General features: G+C 42.7%; 1 protein-coding gene across 2 annotated transcripts; it reads right to left on the bottom strand.

The window, feature by feature from the left end:
- Nucleotides 1-1,796: 1,796 nt before the first annotated feature.
- LOC133537796 (putative sodium-coupled neutral amino acid transporter 11) lies at nucleotides 1,797-12,407 on the bottom strand. Of its 2 annotated transcripts, none has more exons than XM_061878870.1 (3): nucleotides 12,142-12,407; nucleotides 3,941-4,072; nucleotides 1,797-3,877 (listed from the first exon to the last, which is right to left on the bottom strand). In XM_061878870.1, exons 2-3 carry the CDS (start codon nucleotides 3,956-3,958, stop codon nucleotides 3,638-3,640), a joined length of 258 nt encoding a protein of 85 aa, XP_061734854.1. In that variant the 5' UTR covers nucleotides 3,959-4,072; nucleotides 12,142-12,407; the 3' UTR covers nucleotides 1,797-3,637. The 2 variants fall into 2 exon arrangements, with proteins under 2 accessions (XP_061734854.1, XP_061734853.1); XM_061878869.1 differs by having other exon boundaries at nucleotides 3,941-4,113.
- Nucleotides 12,408-14,502: the final 2,095 nt, after the last annotated feature.

The following is a 14,502-nucleotide window of genomic DNA, read 5'->3' on the forward strand; positions in this document are numbered from 1 at the left end:
ATGTTAACTGTGTGAGCATTTAACTCTGTGTAGACTTTGTTTACTGTGAGAACGTTTGACTGTGTGAACATTTAACTGTGTGAACATTTAAATGTGTCAACATTTAACTGTGTGAATGTTAACTGTGTGAGCATTTAACTGTGTGTGTACTTTGTTTACTGTGAGAACGTTTAACTGTGTGAACATTTAACTGTGTCAACATTTAACTGTGTGAATGTTAACTGTGTGAACATTTAACTGTGTGAATATTAACTGTGTGAGCATTTAACTGTGTGTAGACTTTGTTTACTGTAAGAACGTTTAACTGTGTGACGATTTAACTGTGTGAACATTTAACTGTGTGAATGTTAACTGTGTGAGCATTTAACTGTGTGTAGACTTTGTTTACTGTGTGAACGTACAACTGTGTGAACATTTAACTGTGTCAACATTTAACTGTGTGAATGTTAACTGTGTGAACATTTAACTGTGTGAAAATTTAACTGTGTGAATGTTAACTGTGTGAGCATTTAACTGTGTGCAGACTTTGTTTACTGTGTGAACGTTTAACTGTGTGAACATTTAGCTGTGTGAATGTTAACTGTGTGAGCATTTAACCGTGTGTAGACTTTCTTTACTGTGTGAACGTTTAAATGTGTGAACATTTAACTGTGTGAATGTTAACTGTGTGAGCATTTAATTGTGTGCAGACTTTGTTTACTGTGTGAACGTTTAATTGTGTGAACATTTAGCTGTGTGAATGTTAACTGTGTGAGCATTTAACCGTGTGTAGACTTTCTTTACTGTGTGAACATTTAACTGTGTGAATGTTAACTGTGTGAGCATTTAACTTTGTGTAGACTTTGTTTACTGTGTGAACGTTTAAATGTGTGAACATTTAACTCTGTGTAGACTTTCTTTACTGTGTGAACATTTAACTGTGTGAATGTTAACTGTGTGAGCATTTAACTCTGTGTAGACTTTGTTTACTGTGAGAACGTTTGACTGTGTGAACATTTAACTGTGTGAACATTTAAATGTGTCAACATTTAACTGTGTGAATGTTAACTGTGTGAGCATTTAACTGTGTGTGTACTTTGTTTACAGTGTGAACGTTTAACTGTGTGAACATTTAACTGTGTCAACATTTAACTGTGTGAATGTTAACTGTGTGAGCATTTAACTTTGTGTAGACTTTGTTTACTGTGTGAACGTTTAAATGTGTGAACATTTAACTCTGTGTAGACTTTCTTTACTGTGTGAACATTTAACTGTGTGAATGTTAACTGTGTGAGCATTTAACTCTGTGTAGACTTTGTTTACTGTGAGAACGTTTGACTGTGTGAACATTTAACTGTGTGAACATTTAAATGTGTCAACATTTAACTGTGTGAATGTTAACTGTGTGAGCATTTAACTGTGTGTGTACTTTGTTTACAGTGTGAACGTTTAACTGTGTGAACATTTAACTGTGTCAACATTTAACTGTGTGAATGTTAACTGTGTGAGCATTTAACTGTGTGTAGACTTTGTTTACTGTGAGAACGTTTGACTGTGTGAACATTTAACTGTGTCAACATTTAAATGTGTCAACATTTAACTGTGTGAATGTTAACTGTGCGAGCATTTAACTGTGTGTAGACTTTGTTTACTGTGTGAACGTTCAACCGTGTGAACATTTAACTGTCTCAACATTTAACTGTGTAGACGTTAACTGTGTGAACATTACTGTGTGTAGACTTTGTTTACTGTGTGAACGTTTAACTGTGTGAACATTTAACATTTATTTTAACAATTGAAAAAAACTGCAACTCACCTTAAAAAAAAAAAAAGATTTATTTACCTGAATAGATTTTGTTTTTTTTGGCCATTAATAAACAGAGCAGACTTTGGACATTCCTGCTACAAAACATTTTTACAGCATATTGGACATTTGGCACAAACATGGATGTCTTCAGTGCTGAACTGTACTTCATGTTCACATCAATAAAAAAGAAAAAAACATTATTATTCTCCTACACATGTCCACTGCTCTCCATTAGGGTGATGAGCGCAGGAGCCTATCCCAGCTGACATGGTCCTAGAGACATTTCAGTCCCCGTCTCACATCAAAGATTGACACGTCAATCACACTACATTGCCAAAAGTATTGGGCCACCTGCCTTGACCCACATATGAAGTTAACGTGCCATCCCATTCCTAACCCATAGGGTTCAAAAATGACCTTCTGCAGGTTAAACTCTCCTGGGAAGGCTGTCCACAAGGTTGCGGAGTGTCTTTATAGGAATTGTCCACCATTCTTCCAAAAAGCGCACTGGTGAGGTCACACACTCTCAGTGTCCGTTCTAATTCATCCCAAAGGTCAGGTCAGGACTCTGTGCAGGCCAGTCAAGTACATCCACACCGGACTCTTGAATCCATATCTTTATGGACCTTGCTTTGTGCACTGGTGCACGGTCATTTACACCACTGCGGCATGGCGTAGTGGGTAGGGCGGCCGTGCCAGACACCCAAGGGTTGCAGGTACGCTTCCCACCTATTGACATCCAAAATCGCTGGCGTTGTGTCCTTGGGCACTGGTGAATGAATGATGAATAAATGATTGGTGGTGGTCGGAGGGGCCGTAGGCGCAAACTGGCAGCCACGCTTCCGTCAGTATTACCCAGGGCAGCTGTGGCTACTGATGTAGCTTACCACCACCAGGTGTGAATGAATGATGGGTTCCCACTTCTCTGTGAGCGCTTTGAGTATCTAACAATAGAAAAGCGCGATATAAATCTAATCCATTATTATTATTATTATTATTATGCATCCCACGCTTTGCATTGGACTTGGTGATGCATGGCTTAGATTCAGCCGCCCGGCCATGGAAAAGGAATTCATGAAGTTCTCTGCGTACTGTATGTGGGCTAATTGGAAGTTCACATGACGTAGCAAGTGATCGTGCAGAAAGTCTTTGCACTATGCGCTTCCCCCCCGCTCTGTCCGTTTACGTGGCCAACCACTTGGTGGCTGAGTTGCTGTTGTTCCCAAAACTCTTCGCTTTTCTTCTAATAAAGTTGACTTTGGAATATGAAATGGACTGGGTGGCATCCTGTGACGGTTCCATGCTGGAAATCACTAAGAGCGGCCCATTCTTTCGCAAATGTTTGTAGAAGCAGTCTCCATGCCTAAGTGCTTTATTTGATGCACCGGGTTAAGTGATTTGGATGGGTGGCCAAATACTTTTTGGCAATATAGTGTATGTGTTTCAAGCTTCCACTTCCATCAATAAAGGAGTAAACAAAGTGTTCTTCCTTCGGTCAACGCCCCCAGGTTCTTTTATGACACATAAGCTGGTTTTAAATCAATCAGAGACAGAGGTTGCTCATTTTGATATTTTATAACCAAAGCGCTTTGGGAGATCAATCTAGATACAACATTTCAAAGGCACGGTCCAAATTGATCTAATCCTAAAATGGCAGTTTCTCCCTCTCACCCGCCCCTCTTCTTCTCCTCCCTACTTCGGACAGTTGAGCTAACAGATAGTTATGGCTTCATACCAACATTCCAAATTCAAGGTCTATGTAAAAGGCTCACACTTTAGCTGTTCTAAAATCTGACTAGGAAATAAAAAGACATAGACATGTAAGTCGTGCATCAAGGGGGCGTGTCATACTCATAGAGGTGGTAGTGTGGCAGAGACATGAGCCCCCCCACAGTAGAACAAGTCGGCCCCGTGAGAACAGTCCTGGGGGCTGAGGAAGGTCATGGTCAGACTGGTTACCATGACGATGGCTCCCACCAGGATGAGCAGGACGGGGATCCAGTGGTCCCGCTGGTACCAGGGACCCGAGGACAGTTTGAGGTAGCAGGCGGAGGGGACGATGAAGATCAGCGGCGTGGCGCTCACCGCGCCCTGAGAGTCGAAGCAGAAGGGGGGGGTGAGACATGTCCCAAGGAGAAAAGACCCGGGACTTACGTTCAGTTCCAGGACCATTCCCAGACAGTCGGAGGCCAGAGAGATGGCGGCGCAGGCTGCAACTATGATGAAGGTCAGGAAGGTGTGCTCCAGTCTGGACAGCTGCCGCCCGCCCACAGCATGCGACACCACCTGGAAGATACAGCTTCCCCGTTAGAGCTGGGCGCCACCGACTGCAAAGACAAGATATTTAATGTTCCAACTACTAAATGTTGTTATTTTTTGGCAAATATTAGCTCATTTGTGATGTTAAGCCTGCGACATGTTCAAAAAAAGCTGGCACTAGTGGCAAAAAAGACGGAAAAAGTTGAGGAATGCCCGTCAAAGACTTATTTGGGACGTCCCACGGGTGAAAACCACTGTCAGTAACTACAGTTGGTCGCTACATCTGTATAAGTGCAAGTTAAAACTCTACTATGCAAAGCCACAGCCGTTTATCAACAACACCCAGAAACGCTTCGCTGAGCCCAAGCTCATCTAAAAGGGCTTGATGCAAAGTGGAAAAGTGTTCTGTGGTCTGACCAGTCCACATTTCAATTGAATAGACTGCGAAGACAAGATATTTAACGTCGAAACTGTTAAACATTGTGATTTTTTGCAATTATTAGCTCATTTGTGATGTTAAGCCTGCGACATGTCCAAAAAAAGCTGGCACCAGTGGCAAAAAAGACAAAAAAAGTTGAGGAATACCCGTCAAAGACTTATTTGGAACATCCCACAGGTGAAAACCACTTTCAGTAACTACAGTTGGTCGCTACATCTGTATAAGTGCAAGTTAAAACTCTACTATGCAAAGCCAAAGCCATTTATCAACAACACCCAGAAACGCTTCGCTGAGCCCGAGCTCATCTAAGAAGGCTTGATGCAAAGTGCAAAGTGTTCTGTGGTCTGACCAGTCCACATTTCAATTGAATAGACTGCGAAGACAAGATATTTAACTTTGGAACTGGTAAACATTGTTGTTTTTTGCAATTATTAGCTCATTTGGAATTTGATGGCTGCAACATGTTTCATAAAAAGCTGGCACTAGTGGCAAAAAAGTTGAGGAATGCCCGTCAAAGACTTATTTGGAACATCCCACAGGTGAAAACCACTGTCAGTAACTACAGTTGGTCACTACAACAGTAAAAGTGCAAGTTAAAACTCTACTATGCAAAGCAACAGCCGTTCATCAACAACATCCAGAAACGCTTCGCTGAGTCCGAGCTCTTCTAAGAGGGCTTGATGCAAAGTGGAAAAGAGTTCTGTGGTCTGACCAGTCCACATTTCAATTGAATAGACTGCGAAGACAAGATATTTAACGTTGGAACTGGTAAACATTGTGATTTTTTGCAATTATTAGCTCATTTGGAATTTAATGGCTGCAACATGTTTCAAAAAAGCTGGCACGCGTGGCAAAAATGACTGAAAAAGTTAAGGATCCATCCATACATCCATCTTCTTCCGCTTATCCGAGGTCGGGTCGCGGGGGCAACAGCCTAAGCAGAGAAACCCAGACTTCCCTGCTTAGCCACTTCGTCTAGCTCTTCCCGGGGGATCCCGAGGCGTTCCCAGGCCAGCTGGGAGACATAGTCTTCCCAACGTGTCCTGGGTCTTCCCCGTGGCCTCCTACCGGTTGGACGTGCCCTAAACACCTCCCTAGGGAGGCGTTTGGGTGGCATCCTGACCAGATGCCCGAACCACCTCATCTGGCTCCTCTCGATGTGGAGGAGCAGCGGCTTTACTTTGAGTTCCTCCCGGATGGCAGAGCTTCTCACCCTATCTCTAAGGGAGAGACCCACCACACGGCGGAGGAAACTCATTTCGGCCGCTTGTACCCGTGATCTTATCCTTTTGGTCATGACCCAAAGATCATGACCATAGGTGAGGATGGGAACGTAGATCGACCGGTAAATTGAGAGCCTTGCCTTCCGGCTCAGCTCCTTCTTCACCACAACGGATCGGTACAACGTCCGCATTACTGAAGACGCCGCACCGATCCGCCTGTTGATCTCACGATCCACTCTTCCCTCACTCGTGAACAAGACTCCTAGGTACTTGAACTCCTCCACTTGGGGCAGGGTCCCCTCCCAAACCCGGAGATGTCATTCCACCCTTTTCCGGGCGAGAACCATGGACTCGGACTTGGAGGTGCTGATTCTCATTCCGGTCGCTTCACACTCGGCTGCGAACCGATCCAGTGAGAGCTGAAGATCCCGGTCAGATGAAGCCATCAGGACCACATCATCCGCAAAAATAAGAGACCTAATCCTGCGCTCACCAAACCGGAACCCCTCAACGCCTTGACTGCGCCTAGAAATTCTGTCCATAAAAGTTATGAACAGAATCGGTGACAAAGGACAGCCTTGGCGGAGTCCAACCCTCACTGGAAACGTGTTCGACTTACTGCCGGCAATGCAGACCAAGCTCTGGCACTGATCGTACAGGGAGTGGACCACCACAATAAGACAGTCCGATACCCCATACTCTCTGAGCACTCCCCACAGGACTTCCCGAGGGACACGGTCGAATGCCTTCTCCAAGTCCACGAAGCACATGTAGACTGGTTGGGCAAACTCCCATGCACCCTCAAGAACCCTGCTGAGAGTATAGAGCTGGTCCACAGTTCCACGACCAAGACGAAAACCACACTGTTCCTCCTGAATCCGAGGTTCGACTATCCGGTGTAGCCTCCTCTCCAGTACACCTGAATAAATCTTACCGGGAAGGCTGAGGAGTGTGATCCCACGATAGTTGGAACACACCCTCCGGTCCCCCTTCTTAAAGAGAGGGACCACCACCCCGGTCTGCCAATCCAGAGGTACCGCCCCCGATGTCAATGCGATGCTGCAGAGTCTTGTCAACCAAGACCGCCCCACTGCATCCAGAGCCTCAAGGAACTCCGGGCGGACCTCATCTACCCCTGGGGCCTTGCCACCGAGGAGCTTTTTAACTACCTCAGCGACCTCAGCCCCAGAAATAGGAGAGTCCACAACAGATTCTCCAGGCACTGCTTCCTCATAGGAAGACGTGTTGGTGGGATTGAGGAGGTCTTCGAAGTACTCCTTCCACCTATCCGCAACATCTGCAGTCGAGGTCAGCAGAACACCATCCGCACCATACACGGTGTTGATAGTGCACTGCTTCCCCTTCCTGAGGCGGTTAAGGAGTGCTCATCAAATACTTATGTAGAACATCCCACAGGTGAACAGGCTAATTGGGAACAGGTGGGTGCCATGAGTGGCTATGAAAGCAGTTTCCATGAAATGCTCACTCATTCACAAACAAGGACGGGGCGAGGGTCACCACTTTGTCAATTCGTCAAATAGTTTGAGAGCAACATTTCTCGAGCGGCTATTGCAAAGAATTGGGTATTTCACCATCTACGCTCTGTAATATCATCAAAAGGTTCAGAGAATCTGGAGAAATCACTGCACGTAAGCCATGATATTACACACTCTCCATCCCTCAGGCATCAAAAAGCCACATCAGTGTGTAAAGGATATCACCACATAGCTTCAGGAACATTTCATAAAACCACTGTCAGTAACTACAGTCGGTCGATACCTCTGTATAAGTGCAAGTTAAAACTCTACTATGCAAAGCCACAGCCATTTATCAACAACACCCGGAAACGCTTCGCTAAGCCCAAGATCATTTAAGAGGGCTTGATGCAAAGTGGAAAAGAGTTCTGTGGTCTGACCAGTCCACATTTCAATTTAATAGACTGCAAAGACAAGATATTTAACGTTGGAACTGGTAAAGTTTGTCATTTTGTGCAATCATTAGCTCATTTGGAATTTGATGGCTGCGACATGTTTTTAAAAATGTGCTCAAAAAGGTTTTTAAACATAAAGAAAATAAATAGACACAATGTTAGGGGAAAAAAAATACTATTTTGCATTTCTCGCATTTGTTATGTTTCACTGAAGGGATTTGGTCTGTTTTAATAGTTAATCTGTTATTGTTGTATTGTAAATATTGGGTTGTATCGGTTCTAGTATAGCATCGCGGTACTCACGAATCCAAAACGGTACTATACTCTGTTTGAAAAGTACCGATTCCCGGGCATGACGGCGCGTCGTCACGTCATGACATTGCTGGTTTTAGGAGCAGAGGAGCATGTTGGGCAGCGCACACACACAGAGTACTTACAAACAGACACAGTTTGTAGACAGAAAAGGGAGAACGGACACATTTTGGTGTAAAAATTCCAGATAAAGGTGAAGTTATTACTCTGAAACACCCCCAGGAAAAGATGATTTAAGACAAAATATGTTTCTTACAAGTAGCATTATCACTGGAGGACGAGGAGTAGCTAAACATGCTTCACTACACAGCGTAGGAGGATACAGTAGCTCACCGGCGTCACAATGTAAACAAACGCCATGGGTGGATCTACACCTGACATCCACTGTAATGATACCAAGTACAGGAGCGTATCTAGTCGATACTACTATGATTACATTGATATTTTTTAACCGTCACAAAATATTTTTTTCTTTTTAAAAAAATGGATATTATGTTTATAAAGTCAGTAAATACGTCCCTGGACACTAATGTATGATCCTGTAACTACTTGGTATCGCATCGATACCTAAATGTGTGGTATCATCCAAAAGCACATTGGTGAGGTCACACACTGATGTTGGTGGAGAAAGGCCTGGCTCTCGGTCTCCGTTCTAATTCATTCCAAATGTGTTCTATCGGAGTTCAGGTCAGGACTCTGTGCAGGCCAGTCAAGTTCATCCACACCAGACTTGTCACTCATGTTCTTTATGGACCTTTTCATGTTGGAAGAGGAAGGGGCCGTCTCCCGGCATAGCTCGGTTGGTAGAGCGGCCGTGTCGGCAACTTGAGGGTTGCAGGTTCGATTCCCGCTTCCGCCACCCTAGTCACTGCCGTTGTGGACTTGGGCAAGACACTTTACCCACCTGCTCCCAGTGCCACCCACACTGGTGTAAATGTAACTTAGATATTGGGCTTCACTATATAAAGCGCTTTGAGTCACTAGAGAAAAGCGCTATATAAATATAATTCACTTCATAATTCACTCTAAACTGTTCCCAGAAGGTTGGGGGCATGGAATTGTCTAAAACGTTTTGGTATCCTGGAGCATTCAAAGTTCCTTTTACTGAAACTAACTCCTGAATCACAACCCATCCATCTATCCATTTTTTTCTACCGCTTGTCCCTTTTGGGCGGAAGGCGGGTTACACCCTGGACAAGTCGCCACCTCATCGCAGGGCCAACACAAATAGAGAGACAACATTCACACTCACATTCACACGCTAGGGACCATTTAGTGTTGCCATCAACCTATCCCCAGGTGCATGCCTTTGGAGGTGGGAGGGGCCTATCCCCAGGTGCATGTCTTTGGAGGTGGGAGGGGCCTATCCCCAGGTGCATGTCTTTGGAAATGGGAGGGGCCTATCCCCAGGTGCATGTCTTTGGAGGTGGGAGGGACCGATCCCCAGGTGTATGTCTTTGGAGGGGGGAGGGGCCTATCCCCAGGTGCATGTCTTTGGAGGTGGGAGGGGCCTATCCCCAGATGTGTATCATCTACATCAACGATGTGATGTGTATCATCTACATCAACAATATGATGTATATCATCTACATCAACAATAACAATTGTATCGTATACATCAACAATATGATGTGTATCATCTACATCAACAATATGATGCGTATCATCTGCATCAACAATATGATGTGTATCATCTACATCAACATAGACTTGAGTTGCTATGGCGACATCTAGGGGACACATTTACAACAGCAGTTTCTTAATTAAAAAAATGCAGCTAATATTTTTACTTTGTGGGCGGGGTTAAAGAAGTGGGCGGGCCACATGCGGGCCGTACGTTTGACCCCCGCTTTACGACCTTTCAACTTTGACCTTGTGAGAAGCAGTGTCCTCCACAGAGGACATTTGTGAGGGCTAAATGCTGTCCTTCAGTGTGGTTCATATGGAAACACATGTTGGTACCAGTACCAAAACCTTGGTAAGGGGACAAGCCTACACTGGAGCCGTGAGATGTGAAAGAGCTAAAGTTTCAAAGTGCTGGAAGATCACTCCTCCTTGCGAAGGACTCCAAGACCTGGAACACTGACATCTGCTCCCTGGACCACAACTGGACTCGAGTTCCATCCTGTCCTCCAGTCCAACTATGGCACACGCAAAGATTGTTTTAAGTCTTACACATTCTAGGTGGGGCATCCGCTCCATTACGCAGTCTAAATAGTTCCCATGACCTCAACATGTGGTCAAGGCACGTTCTCAGTCCGAGTGGGAGAGCAGGAAGTGGGGGTGGGTCCTTCAAAGATTGTTGAAGACTTCTGCAACAACTGGGATTCCAACCAAATCAAAGATTGTTGAAGACTTCTGCAACAACTGGGATTCCAACCAAATCAAATATTGTTGAAGACTTCTACAACAACTGTGATTCCAGCTAAATCAAAGATTGTTGAAGACTTCTACAACAACTGTGATTCCAGCTAAATCAAAGATTGTTGAAGACTTCTACAACAACTGTGATTCCAGCTAAATCAAAGATTGTTGAAGACTTCTACAACAACTGTGATTCGAGCTAAATCAAAGATTGTTGAAGACTTCTACAACAACTGTGATTCCAGCTAAATCAAAGATTTTTGAAGACTTCTACAACAACTGAGATTCCAGCTAAAATAAAGATTGTTGAAGACTTCTGCAACAACTGTGATTCCAGCTAAATCAAAGATTGTTGAAGACTTCTACAACAACTGTGACTCCAGCTAAATCAAAGATTGTTGAAGACTTCTGCAACAACTGTGATTGCAGCTAAATCAAAGATTGTTGAAGACTTCTGCAACAACTGTGATTCCAGCTAAATCAAAGATTGTTGAAGACTTCTGCAACAACTGGGATTCCAGCTAAATCAAAGATTGTTGAAGACTTCTACAACAACTGGGATTCCAGCTAAATCAAAGATTGTTGAAGACTTCTACAACAACTGTGACTCCAGCTAAATAAAAGATTGTTGAAGACTTCTGCAACAACTGTGATTCCAGCTAAATCAAAGATTGTTGAAGACTTCTACAACGACTGTGATTACAGCTAAATCAAAGATTGTTGAAGACTTCTACAACGACTGTGATTACAGCTAAATCAAAGATTGTTGAAGACTTCTGCAACAACTGTGATTACAGCTAAATCAAAGATTGTTGAAGACTTCTGCAACAACTGTGATTCCAGCTAAATAAAAGATCGTTGAAGACTTCTACAACAACTGTGATTCCAGTTAAATCAAAGATTGTTGAAGACTTCTACAACAACTGTGACTAGGGCCATTCAAAGAATGTTTAAGACTTCTATAACAACTGTGATTCCAGCTAAATCAAAGATTGTTGAAGACTTCTACAACAACTGTGACTAGGGTCATTAAAAGATTGTTGAAGACTTCTACAACAACTGCGATTCCAGCTAAATCAAAGATTGTTTAAGACTTCTACAACAACTGTGATTCCAGCTAAATCAAAGATTGTTGAAGACTTTTACAACAACTGTGGTTCCAGCTAAATCAAAGATTGTTGAAGACTTCTACAACAACTGTGACTAGCCATTCAAAGATTGTTGAAGACTTCTACAACAACTGTGACTAGCCATTCAAAGATTGTTGAAGACTTCTACAACAACTGTGACTCCAGCTAAATCAAAGATTGTTGAAGACTTCTACAACAACTGTGAGTCCAGCTAAATCAAAGATTGTTGAAGACTTCTACAACTGTGACTCCAGCTAAATCAAAGATTGTTGAAGAATTCTACAAAAAATGTGATTCCAGCTAAATCAAAGATTGTTGAAGACTTCTACAACAACTGTGATTCCAGCTAAATCAAAGATTGTTGAAGACTTCTACAACAACTGTGCCTCCAGCGAGATGTGAAAGGAATGTTATTTGTGCCAGTGACCTTCTACCAACAAAGGTTCCATTGTGGTGGTCTTGGCTCAGTCAGTACTGGTTGGACACCTAGGCGGTCCTACTTAGTCCTAAATCAGGGTCATCACGACACCTGGACAGAGATACTGATACCAGCTTTGTGATAAATGGACGTCCATGAATAAAGTCCTCGCCCTGCGTAAACCCCAAGGTTGTTGTTGTTTTTTTATAGGAACAAAATCCAAAGTGTGGGAGAAAACATGCAAATCCAAGTCGTGGACGTGAAAAAGTAGTCGACTTACCGAGAATGCGGAAAGTTTTCAACATCCATGAGTGGTGACGAGGATGCAACTTGGCAGCAAACATCAGGGGAAAAAAAAATAGTTTTAGTCCTTCTGCTCGCTGGAAAGTACTGACAAAGTACTGACTGGTATTAGCGGGCTGCGGCGAGGTCAGGCTGGAAAAGTGGGTCGTGCTCTCCTGTGGGGGAGTTCCACGCACACCAAGGTCTCGTCGCCTGCAGCGCAGCGAAGTCGAAGCAACTCAGGACTCGGAAAAGCAAACATTGATGAAGTCAAACGGAAACACACGCGTCGTCTTCATTCGGTCAACACTGACACTGTGTGGTCGTTGTCAGAACTGCAGGTGATCAATTCTATTTTGGACAAATACTTATTTTCTTATTTTATTGATACGTGTATCAATTGTATAAATATATACTTAGTGATATATTTTACTACTATTCCTTAATTTTTCATTGGATTAATCACACTTTTTTAGATTTTGGATTATTAATAAGCGCTCAATTGCACCATTAAAAAGAAGGCGTGGACAACACTGACATCGTGTGGTCATTGTCAGAACTGCAGGCGATCAATTCTATTTTGGGCAAATACTTATTTCCTTATTTTATTGATACGTGTATCAATTATATAAATATATACTTAGTAATATGTTTTACTACTATTTCTTAATTTTTCATTAGATTAATCACACTTTTTAGATTTTGGATTATTATTAAGCGCTCAATTGCAACATTAAAAGCAAGCCGTGGACAACACTGACATCGTGTGGTCATTGTCGGAACTGCAGGTGATCAATTCTATTTTGGACCAATACTTATTTCCTTATTTTATTGATACGTGTATCAATTATATAAATATATATTTAGTACTATATATTAATACTATATCTTATTTTTGAAATAGATTAATCACATGCCAATACGGCCTTTTTAGTTGAATAAATTACAATTTTAAATTTCCCGGGAGTTTCGTCCTGAAAACGTTGTGTAATGATGACGTGTACGCAGGACGTCACGGGTTTCAAGGAAATATGAGCGCTGCACACACACGCAGCTAAAAGTCGTCTGCTTTAACGGCATTATTACACAGTATTTTGGACATCTGTGTTGTTGAATCTTTTGCAATTTGTTCAATTAATATTGGAGAAGTCACAGTAGAAAGATGGAGTTGGGAAGCTTTAGCCTTTAGCCACACAAACACATGGTGATTCCTTGTTTAAAATTAACGGAGCTTTAATACGGATCACAGCGAACATGGATCCCAACTGAATGTCAACCAGCAGGTTTCGGTGAGAAAATTGTGGTAAAAAGTCGCTTCTTACCGGATATCAGCTGCGCGTCAACACCCGGCCAGGGACGTACACTTCCGACTATCAGGTACTGTTAAAGTCACTAAAACACTAGCAACACAATAGAAAGATAAGGGACAAGTGGATCAACACTTGCCCCGTCTCGCTGGATCACCACCTGCCCGTCTAGCTGGATCACCACCTGCCCGTCTATCTGGATCACCACCTGCCCGTCTAGTTGGATGAGACCCTACAATCTCACCCACATCACACGTGCAGAATGGGAAGGTGAGTGGAATATAAATGTGAAGCAGAGTCTATGATTAGGTAGACCTTTTGCTTCCTGTGTGTAGACTTTAACTGTGTAGACGTTAACTGTGTGAACATTTAACTGTGTGAATGTTATCTGTGTAAGCATTTAACTGTGTGCAGACTTTGTTTACTGTGTGAACGTTTAACTGTGTGAACATTTAACTGTGTGAATGTTAACTGTGTGAGCATTTAACTGTGTGCAGACTTTGTTTACTGTGTGAACGTTTAACTGTGTCAACATTTAACTGTGTGAATGTTAACTGTGTGAGCATTTAACTGTGTGCAGACTTTGTTTACTGTGTGAACGTTTAACTGTGTGAACATTTAACTGTGTGAATGTTAACTGTGTGCGCATTTAACTGTGTGAACATTTAACTGTGTGAACATTTAACTGTGTGAATGTTAACTGTGTGAGCATTTAACTGTGTGAACGTTTAACTGTGTGAACATTTAACTGTGTGAACATTTAACTGTGTGAATGTTAACTGTGTGAGCATTTAACTGTGTGCAGACTTTGTCTACTGTGTGAACGTTTAACTGTGTCAACATTTAACTGTGTGAATGTTAACTGTGTGAGCATTTAACTGTGTGCAGACTTTGTTTACTGTGTGAACGTTTAACTGTGTGAACATTTAACTGTGTGAATGTTAACTGTGTGCGCATTTAACTGTGTGAACATTTAACTGTGTGAACATTTAACTGTGTGAATGTTAACTGTGTGAGCATTTAACTGTGTGAACGTTTAACTGTGTGAACAT

The sequence above is a fragment of the Nerophis ophidion genome, linkage group LG19 (assembly GCF_033978795.1).
Source record: "Nerophis ophidion isolate RoL-2023_Sa linkage group LG19, RoL_Noph_v1.0, whole genome shotgun sequence".
NCBI lineage: Eukaryota > Metazoa > Chordata > Actinopteri > Syngnathiformes > Syngnathidae > Nerophis > Nerophis ophidion.

What these genes read in the sequence shown, in the direction of transcription:
- LOC133537796 (XM_061878869.1), bottom strand. Translation starts at nt 12,170, where the DNA reads ATGGATGTTGAAAACTTTCCGCATTCTCG. An exon ending in GAAAACTTTCCGCATTCTCG is followed by an intron (nt 4,114 to 12,141) that starts GTAAGTCGACTA and finishes TTGTCTTTGCAG; the next exon opens with TCGGTGGCGCCCAGCTCTAA. An exon ending in GAATGGTCCTGGAACTGAAC is followed by an intron (nt 3,878 to 3,940) that starts GTAAGTCCCGGG and finishes TTCGACTCTCAG; the next exon opens with GGCGCGGTGAGCGCCACGCC.